The 25,143-nt window shown below is 46.1% G+C and overlaps 7 protein-coding genes across 7 annotated transcripts; 4 read left to right on the top strand and 3 right to left on the bottom strand. All coding sequences in view use genetic code 12, as the record gives it.

The window, feature by feature from the left end:
• Positions 1-1,749: 1,749 nt before the first annotated feature.
• Positions 1,750-3,072, bottom strand: CXQ85_004344 (uncharacterized protein; the record flags this gene model as incomplete). Its single annotated transcript, XM_025487968.1, has 1 exon — positions 1,750-3,072. One exon carries the CDS (start codon positions 3,070-3,072, stop codon positions 1,750-1,752), a length of 1,323 nt encoding a protein of 440 aa, XP_025341776.1.
• Positions 3,073-3,972: 900 nt separating this feature from the next.
• CXQ85_004343 (uncharacterized protein) lies at positions 3,973-5,244 on the top strand (the record flags this gene model as incomplete). The annotated part of the gene is made up of 1 exon (XM_025487967.1): positions 3,973-5,244. One exon carries the CDS (start codon positions 3,973-3,975, stop codon positions 5,242-5,244), a length of 1,272 nt encoding a protein of 423 aa, XP_025341775.1.
• A 170-nt stretch (positions 5,245-5,414) lies between these two features.
• On the top strand, positions 5,415-6,611 carry TIF5 (translation initiation factor eIF5; the record flags this gene model as incomplete). Its single annotated transcript, XM_025487966.1, has 1 exon — positions 5,415-6,611. One exon carries the CDS (start codon positions 5,415-5,417, stop codon positions 6,609-6,611), a length of 1,197 nt encoding a protein of 398 aa, XP_025341774.1.
• Positions 6,612-7,700: 1,089 nt separating this feature from the next.
• CXQ85_004341 (cleavage polyadenylation factor subunit) lies at positions 7,701-8,519 on the bottom strand (the record flags this gene model as incomplete). The annotated part of the gene is made up of 1 exon (XM_025487965.1): positions 7,701-8,519. One exon carries the CDS (start codon positions 8,517-8,519, stop codon positions 7,701-7,703), a length of 819 nt encoding a protein of 272 aa, XP_025341773.1.
• Positions 8,520-8,661: 142 nt separating this feature from the next.
• INT1 (Int1p) lies at positions 8,662-13,949 on the bottom strand (the record flags this gene model as incomplete). Its single annotated transcript, XM_025487964.1, has 2 exons — positions 8,662-13,835; positions 13,883-13,949. The coding sequence occupies 2 exons, from the start codon at positions 13,947-13,949 to the stop codon at positions 8,662-8,664; spliced, it is 5,241 nt and encodes a 1,746-aa protein (XP_025341772.1).
• A 4,877-nt stretch (positions 13,950-18,826) lies between these two features.
• Positions 18,827-20,068, top strand: ECM331 (Ecm331p; the record flags this gene model as incomplete). The annotated part of the gene is made up of 1 exon (XM_025487963.1): positions 18,827-20,068. One exon carries the CDS (start codon positions 18,827-18,829, stop codon positions 20,066-20,068), a length of 1,242 nt encoding a protein of 413 aa, XP_025341771.1.
• Positions 20,069-22,874: 2,806 nt separating this feature from the next.
• UAP1 (UDP-N-acetylglucosamine diphosphorylase) lies at positions 22,875-24,301 on the top strand (the record flags this gene model as incomplete). The annotated part of the gene is made up of 2 exons (XM_025487962.1): positions 22,875-23,153; positions 23,258-24,301. The coding sequence occupies 2 exons, from the start codon at positions 22,875-22,877 to the stop codon at positions 24,299-24,301; spliced, it is 1,323 nt and encodes a 440-aa protein (XP_025341770.1).
• Between the last annotated feature and the right edge of the window lie 842 nt (positions 24,302-25,143).

Raw genomic sequence — 25,143 nt, 5'->3', positions numbered from 1 at the left:
GGGTTTATGGGAGCTGTGGGATGGGATTTTGGAGATGGATGGTGTGGAGGGAAGGGGTGGTGTTTTTTGGCGTGGTGGTGGCGAAAAAAGGCGGGTTTTGATTGGACAAAAGTGAAAGAGGTCTCTTTCTGGAGGTTGAGGGTTTTGGGGGAAACGTTTGGAGGCTGTTTGGTCTCGAGAGGTGGAGACGAGGCAGAGACAGAGAAGACAAAGTGGTGGTTTAGGTTTTATTTTTTGGTTTCTAGTAGTCTGTAAATTTCATACATTAGTTGTTTCCGTTTAGAAATCCTGGTTATTTAGTTCTTGGACTTGGCCTGACTTGGCCTGACTTGGCCTGACTTGGCCTGGCTTGGGCTGGGCGGTGCTCGCTGGGTATGGTTTGCGGTTGCTGCTGGTGGTGCTTTTTCTGTGGTTTACGAGAAGTGGTGATTTTCCACTGGCGTCAACTTTTCTTTCTTTTGGGACAGATGGTCCTACACGTCCTTCAGAATATCTAAACCTTAAACAATAATGGACCTTTTCACGGCACTCTTCAGGGCTTTGATCTGTAGTGGTCCAGCTAAGGTGGCTGCGAAACGATTGCAAAAATGTCGTCGCACCGTCAGCAACTGTCGATGGATTTGGGCAAGTAGGGATGGTTCGAGGATGATAGTGGTACCATTGGAAAGCCCTGGGTTTCCTCTACACAGTGGTACTCTTGGAATTTCCAAAACATCAAAACTTGTTGAGTTGACTCGGGGTTGCTGAGGCAGCCACGACATTGTCGTACCGTGCATTCTTCCACCGCCATAATAAACCCGTCGGATTTTTGTAATCCCCAGCGGCGCTTTCTATGGCGAATCATCCCTGTTTTCGTTTCCTATCAATATCTACAACCTCCTACTTTCCTCCCAAAATAGTCCTTCTACGAATAAACCTCAACTTAGAGAACTTCCGCCATGTTCCCCCATATATCCTTCATTTTTCCTTCCCTAATGCTATAAAGACCGCCCCAGGAAACTCTAACTCGCCACATCCACCTCCTGGAAGTGTGTTGCTGCGGTCACTGAACGTGCTTCGCGTTGCTTTTGCGTTTGTTCTTTTTTTGGTCCAGCATCGTCTCCTATCTGGAAAATGGGAAGGACGGTGACGTCGTTGGTCACGTGATGACGCAGGTGCTACAGGTTAAATCTGGCGCCGATACTAAGGCACTACCCCAGTTGGGACACCCTGCCATTCTCCTCCTATTCAACAACCCCTTGATATAATGGCAGATTGCCTTTCTCGTTGCTTCTTCGTTAATCCTGTGGCTCCCAACCCCTTGTGGTACTGCATGCAACCGGCATGGGACGTGGCCTTGTTCCTGTTCTAAAACCGTTTATTCTGGTGATGTGCGTCTTGACGTATCCCGGTTCTATGCAGGAACAGCCCCCCACTACTAAACCGTATAAGCACAACCTCCTAATGCCAAAACCTTCCGTTCCATAGAAAAATAGTGGATAAGGAAAGCAAAAAACCAATTCTTCCCAAATCCAAACTTCCATAACATTTCCTTGCTTTTTCGTCAACTTACGTCCCTTTGCAGCCGCTTACACCTTCCATTGACGAAAGAAAGCAAGCAGAAGCATCTCCATGTGGTGATGGTTCCTACAATGCTGCTCCTTTCTTTCCTGGTCCTGTGACATACCTGGGAGTGCTTAAAAAACACAAAACCTACGAACCCCCACATTCTGCAAAGAAAGATCTTGCTCTTTTTTTTTATTCATATCACTACTTCCACTCTCTTGCTCCTCTCTCACGAAGCAACCTTGCTCTGGAGGCCATGTTTCTGAGAAACCCGTCCTTTGTGGTTCCAAGCAACACGCTGGCTGGCGTACGTAACCTAAGCTTGCTGGGCGTGGCACGGACTCCACGAAGACCCATAATGGGCTTATCCTTGTTAATGAGCCATAACGCAAAAGTGTTCAATTGGGGAAGGGCCAACCCTACGGTACCCACACAGACGTCAACAAATGTCTTGATGTTACTGTGGTACCGTCTCGCTGTACTTCCCAAGTTGGCCAAATGCTCCTTCATGTGAATCTTCTTGATGAGGCTTCTAAGGATTAGCATCAACCACAGTTTCCAGATCCCCTGGAATAACCAGTCCAAGAAGGCTAGTAAGCGACCGAATTGCTGTAGGTAGTAGATTGAATGAGGGATCTCTGAATGGGTGCTATGCGAGGGTTCGGTTTCTGAAAGGATATCTTCCATAGGACCATCATAGGCTTCATCCAGAGAGTTACCTGAAGAACTTTCAGTTACGAGATCTGACAATTCGAAGACGTTTATGCCGCCGCTGTTGTTGAAGGTGATACTCAATTCAAGAGCCTCTGCTTCGGTACGGTCCACCCATGCTCTATGGATATCATCAATATGAGGAGGTGGAGGCTCCATGAGGGCTTCAATAAGGTCAATCCGTTCATTGGCATATTCCTCTGGGTCTCTTTGGGAAGAAGCGTTACCTTGTTCTGTGGTTGAGGTGTTGTCGTCTTTTTCGTCCTCTGAATCTACCTCTGGAAAGACCTCCTCCTCTTGTTCTTCTTCTTCTTCGTCGTCTGAAACTTCTTCAGAACCAGAGTCTTCATAGTCTCCCTCTGGAACAACATCCTCTAAATCTTCTGTGGTAGCATCCCCTAATGCAAAGAACACATGCTCCTCTTCTGGTATGGCTTCCTCTGAAAAGGACAACTCTAGTCCTTCTTCCTGGACCAGACCCTCCTCTTCTTCATAAATTCGGTATGACAGTATATCACCTAGCTCTCCACTCGACTCATCAATAGTAGACAAAATACTGCTAGAAAAACCTTCTCCATAGGCAGATCCTGCCCCATAAGAACTAATTGCACTCAAGTATAAGCTTTCTTCGCCAAAGCTCTGTTCTTCCTCTGGAGTCCGTGGATGAACATGTTGTTCCTGGTGTTCTTCAACCAGTTCTTCAGAACCTCCCATCTGGTCTAATTTACCAACAACCTCTACCCTTCTTCCGCCCTCTCTTTCAAATTCTGGACTGGTGGGAGTTGGAAGCGGTCCCTGGTCTTCCTCTCGACCCATCCTCAATGCTTTTCTTAAAGTAATCTTCAATGTGAACGGTGACGTAAAAGTAACTAGCTCGGCAGCTTTCTAGACTTTTATTGAGCTGGATAAACGCTTTTTTCTGGGAATTCCATCTCGTCTTTATATGGTTGCAAAATCTGGGGCCAGTGCGAGAAGCCATTCAGGTGAGTGTCGAAAGTGTTTCATATGTATCAGAAACCAAGGGTGAAATTGGGGCTATAGTGGGGACCCAACTGGTCATTCCCTAAAAAAATTGACCATATTCGGTTGTTCAAGGTCACTGCCATAGTGTATGGTTACACCTCTTGGTTCTCTACATGTCGAGCATTAGTAGACACAGTAAGTGGTCAGCTAAGTACACAGAAAAAGCCCCAAAAGTCGTAAAGCGGATAGAGATATTTTAAATGGAGTAAAATACTACTCTTAACCACTTTTATTTTTGGTATCTTCCTTGTAGCCTCTTCTGGTTCAGCAACTTCATAGTATCCTATACTCACCATACATACTATACCAACTGAACCTCCAATTCCTTCACCCCCACCGTAACAAAAAGCAAATAAACCATTCAATTGAGTTTTTCTCACTCCATAAATAACCTCATTTCCTTTCCCTTCTTCTTCCATCCTTCCTCGTCTTCTTCCCCACCCTTCACTGCCTTTCTCATCCTCCATTAACCACTTCAGACATCACCAACTACCCCCACCATCACCCCCACCAACTCCACAAAAAAGCCAAAAAAACCACCCAAACCCACAAGCCAAGCAACCCAGTGGCCCTTACAGCTCCTCCCATACCAAACTCCTCCTCCTCTACTTCTTCTCCCCAGTCCATCTCCTCACGTGCTGGACATCAACATTCACCTACTACGCTTTTTCGCATACTCCATCTTCAACCACCATGTGGACCATTCGCCAGTATGTGGAGGGCGTGCTTGAAGCTTTGTATCGCCGGCTGCCCAGCCGCCTAAAAGACCACTTATGCCTTGAACCATCGTTGTACGACGCAGCAGAGACGGCTAACTGCGGGGACCTCAGTGATATTGACCTTTACCAGCTTCCAGAGAAGTTTAGACCGCTCATACGGTCGTACGTTCGGTTGTTGCGGTCAATTTATAAACACAAGTCTATTGACCAGGCGTTTGAGAATTTTTTGTTGTTTATGGGTGATTTCAACAGAATGGCTGAAACTATGCCCAGCTGGGTGTGTACTGCCTTGATTAGCAGCAGCAACGAGCTTCTTTCTGTGTACCAGGTTCGGGCGAGAAATAAGGATAAGGCGGAAAATGACGAGTCTTTGGAAAGAGTCAGCACGGTGATCCATCGCCTGTTTAAGATCTGTCTTACGGATAAGTCTACTGACCCAGCTACGTCCAAGAAACTGTGCATTCACTTCTTCTTGGCCTCGCTTATTAAAATCTACTTTAAGTTGGACCACATTGATCTTGCTAAGTCTATGGAAAAGGCGCTTATGGGCACGAACCTGGCCATTCCAGCGATTATCAATTGTCCTGCTCAGTACAGAATGCACGTTGTGACGTATTTGTACTATAGTTCGCTTTTGTCGTTGGACGATGGCGATTATCCGTTTGCGGAAGTGAAGCTTCTTACGGCATTGGAGTTTTTGGCCTGTTACGGCAGCAAAAAGAGACCTTGTCCTCAGGAAGAGAAGATCTTGATGCTTGTGGTTCCATTGAAGTACCTCAGCTCGAGAAAACAGCTTCCAGAGAAGGTGTACGAGCAATTTCCAAACCTCAAGTTTATCTATAAAGATAGACTTCTCAAGGCGGTAAAACAAGGTAATATTCTGGCTTTCGATGATTATTTGCAGCAATTCCATAAGGTCTTCTTGAGCAGACACATATACTTGTTGGCGCTTCGACTTAAACAAGTGTGCTACTTGCTGCTTGTAAGAAAAACCGCCAATTTCTACAAAACCGTCACGGAAACAACACCGCATATCGTTCCCTTTGCTTACTTTCAAGCAGCCTTTACATATTCCCAATCTCCCGATGCTGAAGCCAAGGAAGAGGTTTCTATGGAGCAGGTGGAGTGCATATTGACCAACCTTATCGTCCACAAACACGTCAAGGGCTACCTTTCCCATTCAAACAAGTGCATAGTGCTTCTGAAAACAGACGCTTTCCCAGCCCCAGCCCCAGCCAGCTCTTGATGATGAAAGCTTGACCTCCTACTGGTGGAGTACGGTCATGTGACCCACATGTCTGTGATGGTGCACGGGTGTCTCCATGCTCACTAAAATTGATACAGAGTTTTTTATCCACCGAAAAAAAAAAAGTCTGAAAGTATCATCTCCAACCTCCATCAACTCCCACTCCAAAGATGTCGTTCATAAATATCTGTCGTGAGAACACCGATCCGTTCTACCGTTATAAGATGCCTCCGATCCAGTCCAAGGTCGAAGGTAGGGGTAACGGTATCAAGACTGCCATTCCTAACTTGAGTGAAGTCGCCAGAGCTTTGGGTCGCCCTCCAGCTTACGTGGTGAAATACTTTGGTTCCGAGTTGGGTGCACAGACCAAGATCAAGGAGGACGAGGACAGATACCTTGTTAACGGTGCTCACTCTCAGGCTGAGCTACAAGACTCCTTGGATGGTTTCATCAACAAATTCGTGCTCTGTGGTGCTTGTAAGAACCCAGAGACCCAGATCATCATCAAGAGCAAGGGCTTTTTGCAGAGAGACTGTAAGGCCTGCGGTCGTATCACCGACATTGACTTGAGACACAAGTTGTCTTCCTACATCTTGAAGAACCCACCTCCATCTTCTACAGGTAAGAAGTCTGCCACTGCGCAGGCCAACGTTGTTGGTGGTGGTAAATCCATTTCTGATATTGCTCAAAGCGCTGACAACGGCGATGCTTCCAAGCAGGCTAACGGTGACGATGACGACGATGCTTTGACCAAGAAGATCAACGCCGAGGCTGCTGCTCTTGCCAAGGAGACTGTCGAGGTTGCTGACGACGACTGGGCTGTGGACATGTCCAAGGAGGCTATTGAAGCCAGAGCTAGAGAATTGGAGGGTCTTTCGCTAAATGACAGCCAGACCAAGCTCACGGAATTCGGTGAGTGGGCATTGAAGGATGCCGAGGACAAGGAAGACTTGCCTTCTGATATTGACCTTTATAAAAAGATTGCCGAGTTGGAACTCTTGGAAAAGCCTGATGTCATGCTTATCTTGGCCCAGGTTTTGTTCGATGAGGACATTCTCGAGCAGCTCGATGAGCACCACGGTTTGTTGGCCAAGTTGATCAACGGCCAAAACGACTTCGAGAAGGCTTTCTTGGGTGGTCTTGAAAGATTCCTTGGTTTGGAAAAGCCAGACTTGATCCCACTTGTGCCAAAGATTCTTGTCAAGTTGTACGACAAGGAGTTGGTGAGCGAAGAGGAGATCCTCAATTGGGGTCTGAAGGTGTCCAAGAAATACGTTTCTAAGGACGTTTCCAAGAAGGTGAGAAAGGCTGCCAAGCCATTCATTCAGTGGTTGAAGGAGGCCGACGAGGAGTCGGACGAGGAATAAATAGCATTGGAGATCGGCGTGCCGGGACTGCGCCCATAGTTAATATACTCAGCACGGTTACAGAATAGAGGGTATGTAAATCTGGTTAAAGCGGTTGTAGAGGTGAAGGAGACGATTGGCAAAGGGCAGGACTTTGAGTATCTGTTGATGGATGAAATGGGTATTACAGCCATTTGCAGCCATTATTCTCTGATGCCTAAACCAGACATTTATTTATTAAGAAACATTTTACTATTTTTCCTGAAGGAGAATGAGTTTCTATTTTAATTTATAATTTACGATTTTTATACATCTATGTGATTTCCAGGTGATGTTCTTGATTTCTTACTGTTTTCGCAACCATTCATGAAGACACGAAAATTGGTAATCACCCTAGAAAATCAAAAAGCTTACAAAAAGACAAAAAAGTAGTAATATCAAGTCCATTCGTGACATTTCAATGCCCCTGAGGCGGCAATTCCACTTCTGGAGCTGTTGCTGTTGTGTAATGCCACTTAGTGTGATGGCAGCTCACTCTCACTAAAACACTCAAGGAAGAAACATCACAACTATACAATAATAAGAGATTCTAGATGATTAACTTTGTATTGATAAGTCTTACAGTTGCTTTGCTCTTTTGTTTTTCTTATTACGTTATTTTATTTTATGTTTCTAGAGACTCTGTTTTCGTCTGGTACCTATGAACGATGGCAGTTAACGTAATCGTAAACAAGCCATTATACGCTATGCTTTCAGATTGCTATATCAATGAGAGACTCCTCATAAGGCGGAGACTCCTCATAAGGCGGAGACTCCTCATAAGGCGGAACAGCCTAAAGCATTTTAAGTCTCGTAAAGTATGCTAGCTTCCTGAGCGTCGAGTCAGCCTTAGATACTGCAAGCCCTAGCACGCCATCTTTTTCGATGACTCCTAGAAAGACCATGAAGTCATAGCACTGGGAAAATAGCCACAGAATCCACATCCTAATGCAGACGCCAGCTAAATGGCTTGACATACTTTAGCTAGCAGTTAGGCCCTGCAACCTCGTGCCCTTCTGTGGACCCACCTTCAATCCATCCACCTATTCTATCTTACAATGACCATTAACCTTACCTCTTTGGAGGCTGCGGAGAGTTTCTGTAGCCTCTTCCTTGTCTTGGTCCGCCCTTATTCTGGCCCGGTGGCTTTGGAGGCTGTTTACCGTTGCCTTGCATGTTTGGAGGCATTTGCATATTAGGAGGCATGGGCATGTTACCCATGTTAGGAGGCATAGGCATGTTGCTCATGTTTGGAGGCATATTGCCCATGTTAGGCATGGGGAAGGGGAACATAGGCATACCGCCCTTCGACCCTCCCATCATATTGGCCATAACCTTCTGTGGGTTAAACTCTCCCCGTAGCTTATCTTGCTTGTGACAGTATGCGGTCCATGTGAATTCGTCAAAGCCGTAGTTGAAGTAGTCAGAGATATCTGCTCCAGGTATACGCCATGGCTTATCTTTAAGTTCATTTAGGTCAACCTGAGTAAGCGGTTTGCCGTCCAACTCAGCCACCTTGTTGATATCCACCAGAGATGCTCCTTCGTCCTTAGCAACTTCAATTCCAGCAGCTTTGTCTCCTGTCAGGTCGCTAGCACCTTCTTTAGCTTCTGCTGTGCTTCCCACTGTATCATTCAAAGCAGCAGTGGCTGTGCTTGTGGAAGTGGTGGTACTGATTTTTGGCGCCAGGTCGCCAATGACAAACTCAATATCGTCATCTGAGGACTCTTCTTCGTCGTCTTCGTCTTCCAGGTCTTGGGCTGGAGTTTCTTCTTTTTTGTTTTCTTCAGCTGGTTCTGGGGCTTTTGGTTCCAACTTTTGCCTCTTGGCAGACGGCTGCTCGTCATCTGAACCATAAAGGAAGGCATCTTCGTCGTCAGAATTCGCCATGATGTGTAATTGGCGATTTACGTGGAAGTATAGATAAGTATATTTATTTCAGTTTCTCATTAGTGCTATATTGGTAATGTACATCCGTGCACCACAAACTACTTGAGTAAATGGCTGCGAAAAATGTTCATCAGGTTTTAACTTAACTTGCAAAAGACATGATGGATCTGGGCCTAGGTTTGCCCACATTGTGCTTTTGCATGATTTTCACCCAAGGTTGTCTTCTGAACTTGTTTCTGTAGACAATGTCCTGGATGGCGGTGATCCACTTGATTTTTTCGTCCTTGTTGGGGGCGCCAAAGTCAATGATCTCTCCATTGGCAAAACGTATCTTGAAAGCGTTCTCAACAAGTAAGATATCACTGAAGTTTCTGTAGTTCGACGACGATCTGTTCATGTTCTCCTTGTCGACGTAGATAACTTCCACAACCTTGGCCAAGTTAATTTTTGCTCTTGTCTTATGGGAGAACTCAGAGTGGGCAATCATGTTGGTACCAGAAAGCTTGAAGAATCTCTTTTTCCATGATTCACAGTCTCCACCTTCTTGGTGCAAGTATCCTTCAAGACGCATAGATCTCTCAGCACGCAAATCATCAAGGCTTTCGTAAGCGGTTTTGATGCTGGTGGGCAAGATCTCGTAAGGTTCAGTGCGTGGGACGAAAAGCATCTTCACTTCAAGCTGGGCAATGCTGTAAGGTTCATATCTGGCGCCGTTGCCGCTCTTAGTTGCCCATTCGTTGAAACAGTTGAGGTTGAAGTTGCTGGCAGATCCGGTGATCTGATCGACGTATTGGTCCACATCAACGTAGCATCTGGCGAAGGAGCCGTCGTTGGCAATAACATTAGACCATGGGTCCTTGACTTCCTGTGGAACGAACTTGGTGGTTGTGACGATCTCCTTTGATCCAAACATACGTCCGATCTTGTTAGAGGATCTAACCACTCTTCTTTCCTTGATTTCCTTCATCGTCTCTCTTGGCTTGTTGTAGCTTGCCTTCATGGTCAAAATAAACTCCAAGGATTCGCCAACAGTCAACTCAAATTCCTTGCCGACGTAAACAGCAGACTTGGACATCTTATAGTTAGGCGTCTTGATGCAGTGGACTCCATTGTCTAAGGTAATGTTGAACAGAGCATTTCTTTCGTTGAGATCAGGAAGAGTGATGTTCTTCATTCCCATGACACGCAAGAACAACTTACCACGCTCCTTGGGTGGCTCCTGGGATGCAGAAGCAGCTCTGCTTTGACTGACAGGTTCTGCTGCAACTTGTGGAGCATTGTCTTCGAGAATTTCTGGAGTCACAGATTTGTGTTCAGACTCCACATCGCCCTTCAACGTTGGAACAGAGACAGTGCTGAGTGCAAAGTTGTGACCCTTACCTTCTCTCAACTTGTTGTTGACAATCTGAGTACCATCAAAAGATTCCTGAGGCTTGTGCTTCTGCTCAAGCTTAACACCAGTAACCTCAGAACCGTTTCTGACCAACTTGATAGGAGAACTGTTAACCTTGATCGGAGATCTTGGTCTCTCTTGGTCGTCCTTGTAAGGCGAGATTATGACCTTGACGGGAGACTTCTTCTCGCTTTGCTTTGGAGTACTTGGGCTCAGCACGTTGAAGGCTCCAGGAATCACATTAAGCTTGTTCTGGTCAGTCTCAGTCAATGGCACAAGATTTGGCTGGGCATCCTTCTCTTCGTTGGCTTCGTTAGATTCTGGGAATCCGACGTATTCTGGCTCAGGGTCAGGCAAGAAAGACTGCTCACTGACTTCAGCAGCTTTCTGGAGTTTGCTTGGGTCGACGGTGGTGTTAGCCTCCAAGGTCTTGGAGAACGTTTCGTGATCCACATCGAGAGCAACTGGCTTCGCAGAAAGTTCATTGGAGACATGCTCGAGCTTGATACGGTTCTCAGCAGTATTAGGGGCCATAGAGAACATCGAAGAGTGGATCGAAGCTTTCTGTTGGACATGGTCGAAGTTACCGGCCTCGCCCTGAACAATCTTCTGGTTAGCACCACCAAACTTGAGGTTAGAATATTCCTCCTGGGTCATAGTGTTCTTCATTTGCATGATTCTCTTCACATCGTCTCTGTCCATACTTGGCAAAGTCTTCATGCCACTGGCTCTGATAGTAGGTTGAGTGTCTTCAAAGATGTCATTATACTGGTTCTTTGGCGACAAGATAGAATTAGAACGCTTAATCTCGAACGAAGGAACATGGAATCTCGACTTCTTAGGACCTGCTGGGGCCTGTTGCGGTGGAATGATCTCGCGGCTGTAAACCCTGACCGGTCTCAATGTTCCGTATGCTGAAGGAGTTCTGCTGAGACCCTGGCCCAAAACATTATCCGTTTGTGGAGCCTTTGAGCCATTGCTGCACACTCTCAAAGAGTTCATCGTCGTATCATCGTTCTTCATAAAGCCATCCAACTGACCTTCCAAGCCGGAAAGCTGAGAAATCTCTGGCAAGAAACCAGATACGTTAAGGTCAACATGATCAGGACTGACAACTTTCTTAGAGACAAGATTGATTTCTCTAAACTTCTTGGGCTGCAATCTGGATGGAATGCGGTACTTGTCGTACTGAGACAAATCAGCAGTGTTATAGCTCAGAACAGAAGGAACGTTGTAGAATTGTGACGTAGCTGGTGGGCCTCTGTTTTGACGCTGCTTCCTCTGTGTATGCCAAATCGAGATGAAGTCAAGAGCTGCTGTATCCTTATCGTGCTCAGCTGAAAGAGACTCTTCAAAAGAAACAGAATTGGCAGAGCCACCAGAAGAAACCCTGTACTTTGCTGTCAAGTCTGCAAAAGAGGCGTCGTTGGTTTCAACTTCAGGTAACTTGATATCATTTGGTGGATTCACATTCGAAGAGTTTGCAAGAACGCTAGAATCACCTTCATGCTCAACTGCCAGTCCTCTCTTCTTCACGTTAATATCAGCTGGTGGATGTGTTGCATCAATGACTTCGTTAACCTTGGTTGGTGCAAGAGATCTTCCCAAAGGAATCTCAGACGAGTCTTCAAAGTTATCAACAGATGATGTCACTGACGCATTTTGCATGACCTTGGAGAATCTGTTGGTGTGGTGAGTCGTCACAAGCTTCTCCTTGAGCTCCTCGGTGTCTTCGTCATCACCTTCAATACCAGAATCCTTAACATTGGCATCTTCAGAACCAAACTTGATGTCAAGTGGCGAAACAGTAGGAGTTGTCATCAACAGGTTAATTGGCGACTTCACGAGTTTGACTTGATGTGGACGAGCTTTGACGCCTCTCGATGCAATGCCAACTTGTGGGGCGGCGTGATCCAGGCTATCCATCATAGCGATTTTGCTGAAATCTCTCGTCTCAAGCAGCGAAACAGTGCCATCATAACCCACGGCTTGTTGGTTAAGGATCTCCTCTTCTTCTGTACTCTCCTGTTTTGGTGAAGTACTAGTTTCAGGGTTTTCCGGATTCTCAACGGTGGAATTGACTTCGTCAGATGGATTCTCCTCTTCGACCTGTCGCGTTGCAACTGGATCTTCTTGTACTTCAACAGGCTCTGATGGTTCAGAAGCAACCTCGTCGTTAGGCTCAACCTTGTACTGGTATGCTTCTTCGTAAGCGCTTTCTGGAGAGATAGATCTCTCATCGTCAGACTCTTCAGGTTCGGCGACGTGCGACACTTCTGGTTCTCCTTTAACAAGAGCCTCTTCTTCCGAAAAGGAAGGTTCTTCTTGCTTAACGGCGGGACTTCCTGTTGCCAGGTATGCTTCATTCTCCTCATCCTCTGCGATCTGGGAGAGACCAGCCTCTTCCCTGACATAGGAGTTTTGTTCCGGCTTGACAAAAGAGTCCTCTTCTTCCTTGATAGAGACATCAGAGTCCTCCCTCACCATCAGATGCTCTTCCTGCTTGACAGATTGGTTGGAGCTTTCGTCAGCGTTTGTTTCCACCTGCAAAGGAGCTTCCACTTCCAAAGGAGCCTCTGTTTCAATAGGAGACTCAGCCTCTACAGGAGCTTCTGGAGCGGCTCTGGTTTCATTAATTTCGTGGTTAGAAGCCGAGTTAAGAAGGTCCATGATAGACTGCTTCGTCAGGTTGTAAGAGTGGTCGAACGAATCCTGGAAGTCTTCAGAGAGGTCAGAATGCTCTTCCTCATAGCCCTCATGAGGTTTCGTGCCAAACGTGAGATGGCCAGACTCGTCAGAATCCTGAGCCTTGACAGTCGTTGGGAACAAAACATCAGCCATATGATCAGGAAAACCCTTAATACCGTCATTAAGCGAAAGGCCAGGGCTTTGATGTGCAACCGAGTCAGCTTCCAAATAACGATTGGAAGCCGCAAGAGAAGGAAGCGACGACTGCGACGAGCCAGCGGAGCGCAATTGCACTTCCTTCGAGTCAGCAAGCATGTTCAATGGGTTCTCCATGGTTGGATGGTTCAATTCCATATGATGTGAAAGATTGTGAATGTTCAGGTCGGTTTCGTTATTAGTAGCATACTGCAATTTATCCAAATGGTCCATGTGAGTGTCAAGGTCGTCATGCTGTCTCTGGCCCAAATAGAGGTCCAATTTTTCATGGAGCGACATCTTACTGAAGTTCTTATGATTCACACGGTACTGAGATAGCGTCGAAACGTCCACATCGTCCAGGTGAGTGGAATCATCCTGAGGCTGGGAAGAGCCTAGAAGCGACGTGATAGTATCAGATTTATGTGGAGGAGGCACGGGAGGCGAAGAAGAGACCAGCTTTTCCGAAGCGCCCTTGGGCACTTCAGCCCACGTATGAGCCATCTGAGGAGGCAAGTCTTCTTCGATTCGAGAGCTCAGCTCGTTTTCGCCAGCTGGATAATGGTGGTGCACCTCCAAATCAGCATCTGGAAAAGCAACAGTTTTCCTGGGAGAAGCAGCCGGCGTCGTGGATGTTTTCATAATGGATCTGGAAGGAGAAGGAGCACGTTCGTAGTCGTCCTCAGGGTGGCCCAAGGTCATCTGGCTAGCCATCTGGGTAGGATCAAAATACAGGCTGATGGTCTTGTTGAAGTTGGCGTCCGTGGCAAAGTTACGGTCAAAGGAGTCAACGTTGTCGTTGTTGCGGTCGCTGTTTTCACTAACGTAGGTATCTGAGCTGGAGTTGAACTCTTTCCTAGCCAAATCAAGAGCTTCTGTATCGTTAGGTGAATGGGAGCCCAGGGACAAATTACGCTTGGAAGGTCCCATTTGCGGGAAATTGAGTGGTTTTGTAGGCGACGTCGTAGCCGAAAAGGAGGTATCACAGTCAGCAGCAAGTGCTTCAGGGTCCATTTGCTGAAGCAAGAGGTCTACCGAGCCTGGAAAGTTAGTAGAAGATACCAAAGGAGCTTGAATGAGTACGTACGGTTTTCGTGGGTGAATGGGTCGTCCATGTCGTTCAAAAGCAGCTGCGACTCAGGCAGATGGGCCATTGCTATTGTGGGATGAAGAGCAGGGAATTGGAGAGATGATGGATTGTTGTGATAGTTTGGAGATACGAATTGGGCGAAATGTAAACAGTCACGTGACCAGAATCAACAACAGCGGTTTTTGGGTCAAAATGGCCCTAGAAATTGCGGAAAAAGAGGCCAGGGGTGGTAAAGAAGCGGAGGAGAAGGTAGTGGTGGTTGTTTGTGGCGGTTTGTGGCTATTTTGACCCATTTGGCTGGCCCTTTTTGGCCTGCCTTGGACCCTGCTTGGGCAATACGCGATCGCCGTTATTTATGCACACGAGGATCTCCAGCGAGCATAATGTGAGTGAATGGGGCTGGAAGGGTTATGGTAACAATGGGACTAAGGATTTTCTGTTATGGCGAAGAAAATAGGAGATTTGGAAAGAGACGGAGATTCTGAGGATTTTGGTGTTTTTTGGTGCTCTCTAGGCCAATTTTGGACTTTTTTGGGGGTATTTAGGGAACTGAGTATATAGAGAATTGGTGATTTAAAGAGAAGTAAGTGATTTGGTTGAAAAACCTAAAAAAAGGGTGTTTTTTGGGTACGGGAATTTTTACAATTACGATAGATCAATGGACGATCTTCCCAGGTACTTACTTGATTTGGCAGCTTCGATGGTATGCAGTGGAAGCTTATTTAGGTAAGCTAGACGAGACCGAAGGATGGATATATTGTGCTTGGGTGTTTTGATAAGGGCTGTTTTAGACTGTGTTTTTACTGGTTGTGTTAGGAAGGGCTTACGGGGTTTGGCTTGTTTTCTATGAGTTTGTAGGCTTCCATTAGTGGAAAAGCGTCTTTTGCAGCCATTAAAGGAAGGGGAGAAACGGCAGAAGTATACTTCTTCGGCTGCAATTTAAAAAATCAGGCGTTTAACGGTTTCACGAGGGGAAACTACATGGAGAGTAAATTTGTAGATCTTCCATAAACGTTATATGGATCATGTATGTTCAAGTAACCAGAAGCAACGTTATGTCAAACCTAATAAAAGTAGAAAGAAAACAAAGAAAAAGACCTTTTTTGGTGACTACAACTGTTTGAAAAACCAGGCATTCATTCACTATATGTTCAGCATTGCTAGTCAGCAACGAAAACGACAAAAAACAAAAAACAAGTAATCTCAGCCTAATGCTTTAACACTGGCAAGAAGACTCGCTGGAGCAAGTGCACTGGGCACAGGTACATTGGGAGCAGGTGCAAGCGGAAGTTGGAGCCATTTTGATTGATATTTGATTGATATTTGATGGTGAGAGGATGGATAGACTAGGAGAAATGGACTTCTACTTATACCCCAGAGCTGAGCTAATTGTGCCTGGATTTCCCACCAATGAGTACTTTTTGCGTGAGCAGTATTTGCCACTTTCTATGTATCTGCGTCTTTTTTGCTTCTTCTTGTGCCTTGTACTAGTAATGATGCATTGCGGTATTTGTGCCTTGTGTGTTAGTCAGCATCATCACCAACGCAAAAGTAACGCACGGCTGTAGTGAGTGGCTGGATTTTGATAGGAGAGATACGAGTGTGAAAAGAGAAGTCTCTAGAACGTTCTGGAGGCGGTTTAGAGGGTGGTTTGTGCAGAAAAGTGTGATTTGTCGATGTAGGTGGATGTAGATGGAGATGGTGATATGTGGGGAAAAAGAGGTAAGAAGGTGGATGTGTTTCGTCATTTGGGGTGATAATTAGTGGTTGAAGGCAATCTAGTGGCAAGAAAATGGAGGTCAGGTAAAGTATGACACTACAAGTAAGTGTGAATTATGTCACCAAAGGCGACAGAGTGACAACCAAAGAGGTCTCGAAGCTAGAATTAGACTCTTAATCGAACAAGAATAAATGTCAATTTAAAGAATTTTCTAGAAAACGACAAGCAATTGGCTACTTTGTCTGGACTAATGCACAGACAATGTATGTCTAATTGTACCAAGTGCCAAGTACACCTAATGACAATTCACAAGGCAAATATACGAAACAACAGAAAGAGAACAAAACAAAGCAAAAAAGGAACCAAAGACGAAGATGACATGATTCAATTGCCTTCCACTTCCACCCTCCATGTGAGCACTGCCTTCTTCTTCCTTCCTTCCTTCCTTGCTTCCTTCCTTCCTTCCATCTACGTCTCCTTCCCTTTACGTCTTCGTCCCTCCCGGTCTAACAAAAACAGAAGTCATATACCCAGCAGCACACATCTTTCTTTCTTGGCAAGCAGCCACCAGCTTCACTCCAAAACATCCATATTCGCAGCCACTACAAACTCACCCTCCATATCAGGTAACCACCTGCCCAACACAGTAACCAGTAACCAAACAACCGCCCAAGTCAGCCCAGCAAGCCACACGCCATAAAGCAATAGAAAAATCAACATACTATAACCGCCAGTGCCCGGTAGGCTTCTTTCCAGCACAGCCTTTCCTACCGAGGGTAATGTCGCACGAAGCCACCAAAGGGACAGAGCCTGAACTGGCCTTGAAATTGGCCGTAAGGTCAATTTCAAGCTATCTAAGAGACCCCCCCTTCCCCTTCCCCCTTCCTCGCCAAACAATTCCACTCCAAATACCAATTCCCAAAGTCAAACGCCAAAAACAAAGAATGGCTGCAAATGGCCATTTTGGCGCGACCGGTGCCTGAATTTTGACACTTTTTCATGCCCACGACATTTTCGTCTTCCTGTCCAGCGGTTTTATGGAATTAAAGCCCCAGAGCAAATCATAATAGTGATTTTTGGTAAGGGGCCGGTATTGGCGGGACGATGTGGCCGTTTGTTTGTGTTTTGAAGGGCCGAGGGGGCCAGAGGGAGGGGGGTTGTGATTTGGCAGGGGAGTTGGAGGAAACAGGAAGTGAGGGTAAATGGCTGCAAATGGCAGGGAGAGATGGAGAGGAGGGAAGGAGATGGAGATGGGAGAAAGAAGCAGGTATTTCGAGGGATTGGGGATAGAAGGTTTCATGTTTTGTGCTTTTTTTGGTTATTTGGGTTGGAATTAGTTGGTAATTGGTGGATTGTTAGGGGAGTTACTGGGGTGTCTTACTGTCCAGAGATCTCAATGATAACTGGTTACTGGTTACTGGTGATTCGATTATGATGTAGCTGGTTCTTTTGAATTCTCTTACTCATTGAATTATTGTTATTTATTCAAGCAATTGCTTCATTAGAGTGAATTGACATAGTACTCTCCTTTTTCTACGCTTTCCTTGAACTGTAGTATACTGAGTAGATAGACCAGCTGGTGAGGACTATCCAATAACCAGCCATTGATGAACCAGTCAATTGCTATCAAACCGTACGAATCAGGCCTAACGACATCGAAACTTCAGAATAATATTAATAAGAATAGAATTTAAACCTCATTCGCTTGCCAATTGAAACCAGTACTCTAGACATCTACCAGTCCAGTAGCATATCAACCATGGATACACCAGTGCCAATTCTACTCTTGACTTCCTTCCCTAATCCACCCAGCCCAATACAAATCTACTTCATCTACAAGCCTCCAATAATGGCACCATCAGCATCCTCCTGTCCTTCCCTATTCACTACCTCCACTGCCTCCACTGTCTACCCATCGAGGCCCCATAAACGCATGAAACGTCCACTTCATTCCTTTCCCACTTCATCTGAACTCTTCCAAATCGATCTACCCTCGACTACTCAGCCTTCCGGGCCACTTCTTGTCCTTCCCTTTTGCCCATCCACATCACCAGTCCCCGGCAGTCCCAGGCAGTGCCAGCCATCCAATGGCCAGTTACCAGAAACCACCACAGACCAAACATCAATAAATAGAAAGAGAAAAACTTGAAAAGAGAAGAGCCAAATGGATCAAAGACAAAAATAAACAAAATGTCAGAAACCAGCAAGAAAGAAGCCAAAGCCAAACCAGTGCCAGTGCCAGATGCCAGCCAGGGCTGTTTTGCAGCCACTGAGAAAAAAGCCATCCGTTTTCGTCAGGCCACCACGAAACGTCACCAGAAGAGAAAGGAAGAACAAATTAAGAAACAGAAGAAACAGAAGAAAATAAAGAACAAATCAAAGAAAATGAAGAAAATGAAGAAAACATTGAACAGTAAAAAGAAAGAAAAAAAGAACGAATAACCTTAACCTTCAAAGACGTCTCCTTTCTCGTGGAAGCCTCTTTTTACTCGTTTTTCTCCTGCCTCGCCATTTGCACCCAAACCAGCCAAACCAGCCAAACCAGAAGCCTCCACCCTTCCCCCAATTGTCCCCCAATTTCCCCCAAACTTTCCACCCTGACCACACGAAAACGTGGACGCACGAAATTACAGAGTCCTTGCTTGAATAGAACCCAGAAATTCAGTCGAAACAGCAACAAATGGTTGGCTTTTCCGGGGCGCCCGCCTGGGCCCGCCAGCCCCAGCCTCAGCGCACCGCAGAGAATTTTTCACTCTTTTTTTGTGCCTCACCTTCGTTTTGCATCCACTTTTGTACTGCCGCCAAAAAAACGTCCCTTCGATTTCATGGCGTGTTTTTACATGGCCTTTTTTTTCTGGGCAAATTTTCCAGCCAATCCCAAAAACCAAGTGAACATCTACCGAAATCCAAAACTACATGCCCTTACTTAGTCTGCCTCTTTTCCTTTCTCTGTCTCTCCCTCTCCCTCCCTTTGGCTCTGTCACAGCCCACCTCGGCTGTGCTGGCATTCTCGCCCGGGACGGTTTTTTTTTTTTGATTGTTTGTTGACGGCGCGCCCCCGGTAATGCCCTCGGAATGGAAGTGAAACTGTATATGTATATCACGTGACCGCGCTGTCACCTCGCCACTACATGCAGAATGTCGCTGTCAAGCTCGTTTTCGCAACCATTTATCTGCGCCAAATCCACCACTTTCTTCCTACCCTTCTTTCTTTCTTCATCATGTTGTTCAAGTCCCTCGTTTTAGGTGTGGCCGGCCTTGTGGCCGCCGCTGACTCTTCTTCCCAGAAGTGCTCGCTTTCCACCACCATCTCGGCTGCCTCCGCCATTTCTGACCTCGCTTCCTGTCCAACCTTGGACGGAACCATTGAAATCACTGGTGATGCCATTGGTAACCTTGACTTGGGCCAGGTCCAGACCGTCAAGGGTGACATTAACATTTTCAACTCGTCGTCCATCACTGCCATTGACTTTTCTGGTTTGGGCAACATCACGGGTTCCTTGTCGTTTGACGCTTTGACTCAGTTGCACGCTATCCAGTTCAACCAGTTGCAAAAGGCTAAGAAGTTGGCTTTTATCTCCTTGCCTTCCTTCTCCTCGCTTAACTTGAACTCGGGCCTTGCTGACGTCAGCTCCTTGACCTTGTCTGACACTGCCATTTCTTCTGTTGACAAGCTTTTGCAGTTTGACAACATTGGCGTGTTGAACATCAACAACAACAAGAACGTCACTTCCATCGACTTGTCTGGCCTTAAGACTGTTTCTGAGGGCTTGACCTTGTCTTTCAACTCCGACAATGCCACTGTCAAGTTGGAGAACTTGATCTGGGCTGCCAACTTGACCATCCAGGACGTTGGTGACTTGTCTATTGACAACTTGGAGTACGTCAACGGCTCCTTCCAGCTCGCTTACAACGGTTTCGACGAGGTTACTTTTGACAACTTGAAGAGCGTCGGTTCTTCTCTCCAGATCTTTGCCAACGACGAGTTGTCTTCCTTCTCCATGAACAACTTGACCGAGATTGACGGTGAGCTTCGTATTTTCAACAACTCCAAGTTGGAGGACATTGAGCTTTCTTCTTTGGAGACCGTCAAGGGTGCCATCAACATCAAGGGTGACTTTGGCAACTTCACTTTGCCAGAATTGAAGGAGGTTGACGGTGATTTCTCCGTTTCTTCCGAGAATGAGGACTTTTCTTGTAAGCCATTCGTCAAGTTGCACGACAACAAGAAGATCAAGGGCCACAACTTCAACTGTTCCTCGCCAACCTCTTCTTCTGCTGCTTCTTCTTCTTCCGGTTCTTCCAAGAGCTCCGGCAACTCCAAGAGTTCTGGTTCTGGTTCTTCTGGTTCTGGTTCTGGCTCTGGCTCTGGCTCTTCTTCCGAGGGTGCTGCTGCCTCCTACTTGACCCCAGGCATGATTTTGTCTTCTGTTGTGGGTTCTATCGTTGCTCTCATGGTTTAATTCGACAGTCCCGGGCTCTGACCCTTGAAACTTTGAAACTTTAATTGCTTTTATGCTATGGCCAGAGGCCGCTCATATTCAATGTACAAATTTGTTAATGTCTTTGTAGAAGCTGTCAGCCAAGAATTCATACTCTTCGATACATGACAATAGGCAAGATAATAGCGTAAGAGTTTAAACAACAACTGAAAAGACGGTCCAAGTCTACATTTTACTTTACCTTCTATTCCTCTCTTCATCCCTTCTTCCTTCCTTCTTCCTTCTTCCTTCCCTTCTTCACTTACTGTTTTGTGTAACAAACTCCACCAACTGTCCAACTGTCCAAGCCACCTTCTTTGTTTACACGACCACGAGGCTAAAACTTCTTCTTCCCTTCCCTAATCTCCCTCTTTGTGGTCTCCCGGAACTCATCTCATAAACACTCCATCCTGGGCAAATCAAAGAACAACCGTTTTAAGACGTCCACACGAGGCATGGCGGTTAAGTATGTAAACAAAACACGCTCAGCGAGTTCCGGGACCACCAGACGGTTCATAAGGCGGCCCTCTTGCCGGTGGGAAAATGTCGCTGGCGGTCCCAATAGCGTAACTGGGTGACCGAAGACGGACCAATTATTTATGGAGGTTGGGGAGGAGGGAGTGGGAAGTGAGAAGTGGGAAAGTATCACAAGGTCGGATGAAGCATGGAAATTGGTGGTTCTGGAATTTAAGGTTCTGGAATTTGAGGTTCTAGAATTTTTGGGATTCTTCTTTGGATGGACTTTGTGGTTGGTGGAGGTTGGCTTGGGAAGTACTTAGTGGACTGAGTAGATATGGAAGTGGAGTTGATGTAGAGATGGTGACGTCTAGGGAAGTAAAAGGTGGGAAAGGTTCGGATAATGTCTTTTTTTAGGTTCTGACTAGGCTTTTTTTGGAACTTGGAGGACGGTTTTCTACGTGGATTGACGTAAGTAGTGTTGCCTGATATGGACCAGTAGAGGAGTTTACTGGAAGGCTTCTTTCTTGAAAGGACACTGGGATATTGGAAAATCGGGCTTATTGGGTCCCCTGGATTGTTGAAAACACCTCCTCTGTGAAAGCACTTTCTTTTCAGGATTTATGTTCTTTAACTGTGTCTGTCTCTTTGTAGTAGCTGCTCTTCACCAGTTCTACTAAAACACTCTTCAGCCTTGGAAAACCATTAAAAAAGACTAAACCAGGCCTAAACGACCTCCATTTTAAAGTCCAATTGTGTGCTTTCTTTCATATCTTTATGTTTCCTCTGACTTCGTTAGCGTAAGTTGTCTACTTCCTGAGTACTCCAAGAAGAGACACTTACCAGTCACTCCTCTCAAGTTGCACAAAAAAGACCACAACCGATCTTTCCCTTGAGACACAAAACGAACTTTTCAAATAAGACAGAGTTCAAGTGTTCCAGGGCTTTTGAAGGTTATGGTAAGTACTGGTGATATTTGTCGTGCTTATTTGGACGGTAGGGTTGGATCTGTCTTTGAACGTGCCTCTTATGAAATAATGCTTAATATCATCACAATATAATATTTAAGGCAACTTTAGGAATATCAGGATCAAGATTTACTGGTATTTGATGGTTCCTGGCTGTAGATATGTATATTCATGTCATGACACAAACCACCAGTATCTGGGTACTTTTATCTCAGTAAAGGATTCAAAATAAACGTCAATGGTAGGCTCATCATTACCAATAAGCCTTCTATAGTTGATTATCTGGAAGGACGATGAGAACTAAGTTTCTTCAGAATAGTAAGTGAACTCATATTAGATACAACTCCAACTCTTCGACGACCCATCCCTAAAAATATCCTCCTAACAGCTCTTCGATGATAAATACCACTAAACCGTCAATTATGCAAACAGACGACCTGGAGCCTTCCACGTCTAAAAGCCCTGAACTACTCTTTGCTTCTTCTTATTCACCATAATGCAGGTGGAAGCATCGACATGTACCAAACAAGAGCCACTTTTCTACAACAAAACGACACCTTTCCACAATAGAACGCGTCTGAAGAGCCAGAAGGACGCCAAAGAATGGGAAGATCAACAGGGAAACAGAAGATCCTGGGACTTATCAAGAATTGACCAAATTCATATGGTTGCAAAAAAAAAAAAAAAAAAAAAAAGCACCTACCAAATCGTCACTTTTCCACCCTTTACATTCCCACCAAATCCACTAATTCCTCAACTCTCTACCCACCCTAAGCTTCCTCTATTCTTCATCCACTTCACCTTATTCGTAAAGTGACAGCAACCGAAGGTTTCCATCGCCTGTGAGGCCAGGGCTCCTAACCCGATCTCCAAACCTGGCCCAAACCAAATTCAAACCTTAAACCTGCCGACGCCCCCTGAGCCCCCGTGGGCCCGGCCAGGCCTGAAACCCAAAGTGACACGCTTTCACTACTATCCTTGTCTTCCTCTGACGCTCCACGTCCATTCTCTACCGTGCCTGGACCCTATGCATCATCAGCCGCTGGCGCAGTCGCAAGCGTCAGGAAGAGAAACCCCCAGTTAAATGGCCACCTTTTGGTCAAAATTGTCTGCAAAAAAAATCCACCTCCGAAACCGACTCCCCTGATTACAACCGTGCAATCCCCATCTCCACAGCTGCTCTAGACCCCGAGATAACCCAACCACGACAGCCAGGCCAGGCCCTGCTTCTCTGCAGACCGCATGTTTTGGCGGTTTCCCGATTCGATAAATTACATGGTTTTTCGCGCCCAAAAGCTATAATTATCCATTCCAAAGTATCCATAAACCTGGCCTTTTTTCCACCCTTTCTTCATTTCTTCAAAATGGACGCATTCAAGAAAGCAGGCCAAAACCACCTCTTCGCCAACTTCGACGCCCTTTCCTTGGACGAACAAAAACACCTCCAGAAACAGCTTTTGGCCATTGATGATCCACAAAAGCTTGTTCTGACGGTTGAACAGGCTATCCAGTATTCCAAAGGTGCTGGTGAAAAATCGTTTGCTCAGCTTCCTCATGAACTGACTTCGTCCACCATTGAACAGACAAAGGAGCATTTGGACCGCTGGTTCGATATTGGCTTGGAGGCGCTTGCCAGGAACGAAGTAGCTGTGCTTCTATTGGCTGGCGGCCAGGGCACTCGGTTGGGCTGCTCTGATCCAAAGGGATGCTACGATATTGGGTTGCCCTCGGGAAGACGTTGTTTCAGATCCAGGCGGAAAAGATCTTGAAGGTGCAGCAGTTGGCCAAGGAGAAGTACCCTGAGCTGGAACCTAAGGTGCAGTGGTACATTATGACTTCTGGACCTACGAGAGAGGCTACCGAGAAGCACTTTGAGAAGATGGAGCATTTCGGGTTGCAGAGCGACCAGATCACGTTCTTCAACCAGGGCACGTTGCCGTGCTTCTCTTTGGACGGGTCGAAGATCTTGATGAACTCGAGATCGTCGATTTGCGAGTCTCCAGATGGAAACGGCGGTCTTTATAAGGCCATCATCAAGGCTCGTCTTTTGGACGATTTCCACGCTAAGAAAATCAAGCATATTCACATGTACTGTGTGGATAACAGTCTTGTCAAGGTTGCCGACCCGTTGTTCTTGGGTTTCGCCATTGAGCGTGATTTCCTGTTGGCCACCAAGGCCGTGAGAAAGAGAGACGCCGCTGAGCTGGTGGGGCTTATTGTTTTGGAAGAACAGAGCCAGAGACCGTGTGTGATTGAGTACAGTGAGATTTCCAAGGATTTGACCGAAAAGCCCGATCCTAAGGACTCTTCCAAGTTGTACTTGCGTGCTGCCAACATTGTGAACCACTACTACTCGGTCGGTTTGCTTGAAGAGATGTTGGACGAGTGGACTTCGTCCCAGGAGCACTTGCCGTTCCATATTGCCAAGAAGAAGATTCCTTCTATTGATTTGAAAACGGGCGAGTTTGTCAAGCCAGAAGAACCCAACGGTGTGAAATTGGAGCAGTTTATTTTCGATGTGTTCCCTTCGGTCAATTTGGACAAGTTTGGATGCTTGGAGGTGGAAAGAGCCGAGGAGTTCAGTCCGTTGAAGAACAACACCTCTGCTGCCAACGACAATGCTCTCACATGCAAGAAGCATTTCCTCGAGTTGGGCACCAAGTGGGTCAGAGAGAACGGCGGTATCGTTCCTGAAGGTGCCTTTGTGGAGGTTTCTGGGTTGACCAGTTACCACGGAGAGCACTTGGAGTTCGTCAAGGGCAAGGAGTTCAAGGACGGCGACCAGATTTAGCATCACACACTGTCGAGCATATTAGAACCATCGGGTACGTATATTTAAGCATGGAGACGTGGGCGTCTCTGGAAAAGCACGGGGCAGACGGGCTGAAAGGCCCGGCGCCAGCCGTAGGGTAGCTGAAAGATAAGCTTCAAGAGGAGAGGGAAACTTAGCATGTTTTAGAAATTCATTTAGAAAGGTAGTTGTAGGAGAGGAGGGCTGGTGGGAGAAAGGTTAACAGAGAAGAAGGAAGAAGGACCAGGAGGACCAAAACGGCCAGAAGGTGATATACAGAGGGAATAGGAAGATACTACTGAGTCTCTTGATCCTTCTAGTTCTTGTCTGATGTCTTTTGAACCAAATTCAGCCTGTTCCTGAGTCATTACTGGCCATTACTGGTATTTAAGCATCTACAGCAAACAGCATAACCAAACACCACCAAATGACGTCTAAATAAGGATTCAATTCACTCTAATAGCACCAGAGAATCTACATAAACAAGCCTCTACCACCCACTACGCCCCTTCCATCCTCTTTCCACTTCTTCCTTCACCACTACTCATTTCCATAAACCACCACTAATTTCCATAAACCACCACCCCCTTCACCTCCAAACCTTCCTAAACCTCCCAAACTCCAACCCAAAATCCACTACACTTCCCTTTGCTCCCCCAAAACCTTCCCTTCCTCCATATCCCTCCACCTTCCTCCAGCCAATAAGAACCACTTGCGTGCCCCAGTTTCCCCACGGTTTCCCCAGATATCTCCACACGAAGAAACAAAGACCAAAAAACAAAAAACACCTTCAAAAGAGGCATCTCGAGAGATTCCCAAAATTACACTTCCTTTTCTCGACG

The sequence above is a fragment of the Candidozyma haemuli genome, assembly GCF_002926055.2.
Source record: "Candidozyma haemuli strain B11899 chromosome Unknown G_2014730914, whole genome shotgun sequence".
Lineage (NCBI taxonomy): Eukaryota > Fungi > Ascomycota > Pichiomycetes > Serinales > Metschnikowiaceae > Candidozyma > Candidozyma haemuli.
This window is presented reverse-complemented; position numbering and strand designations above follow the sequence as displayed.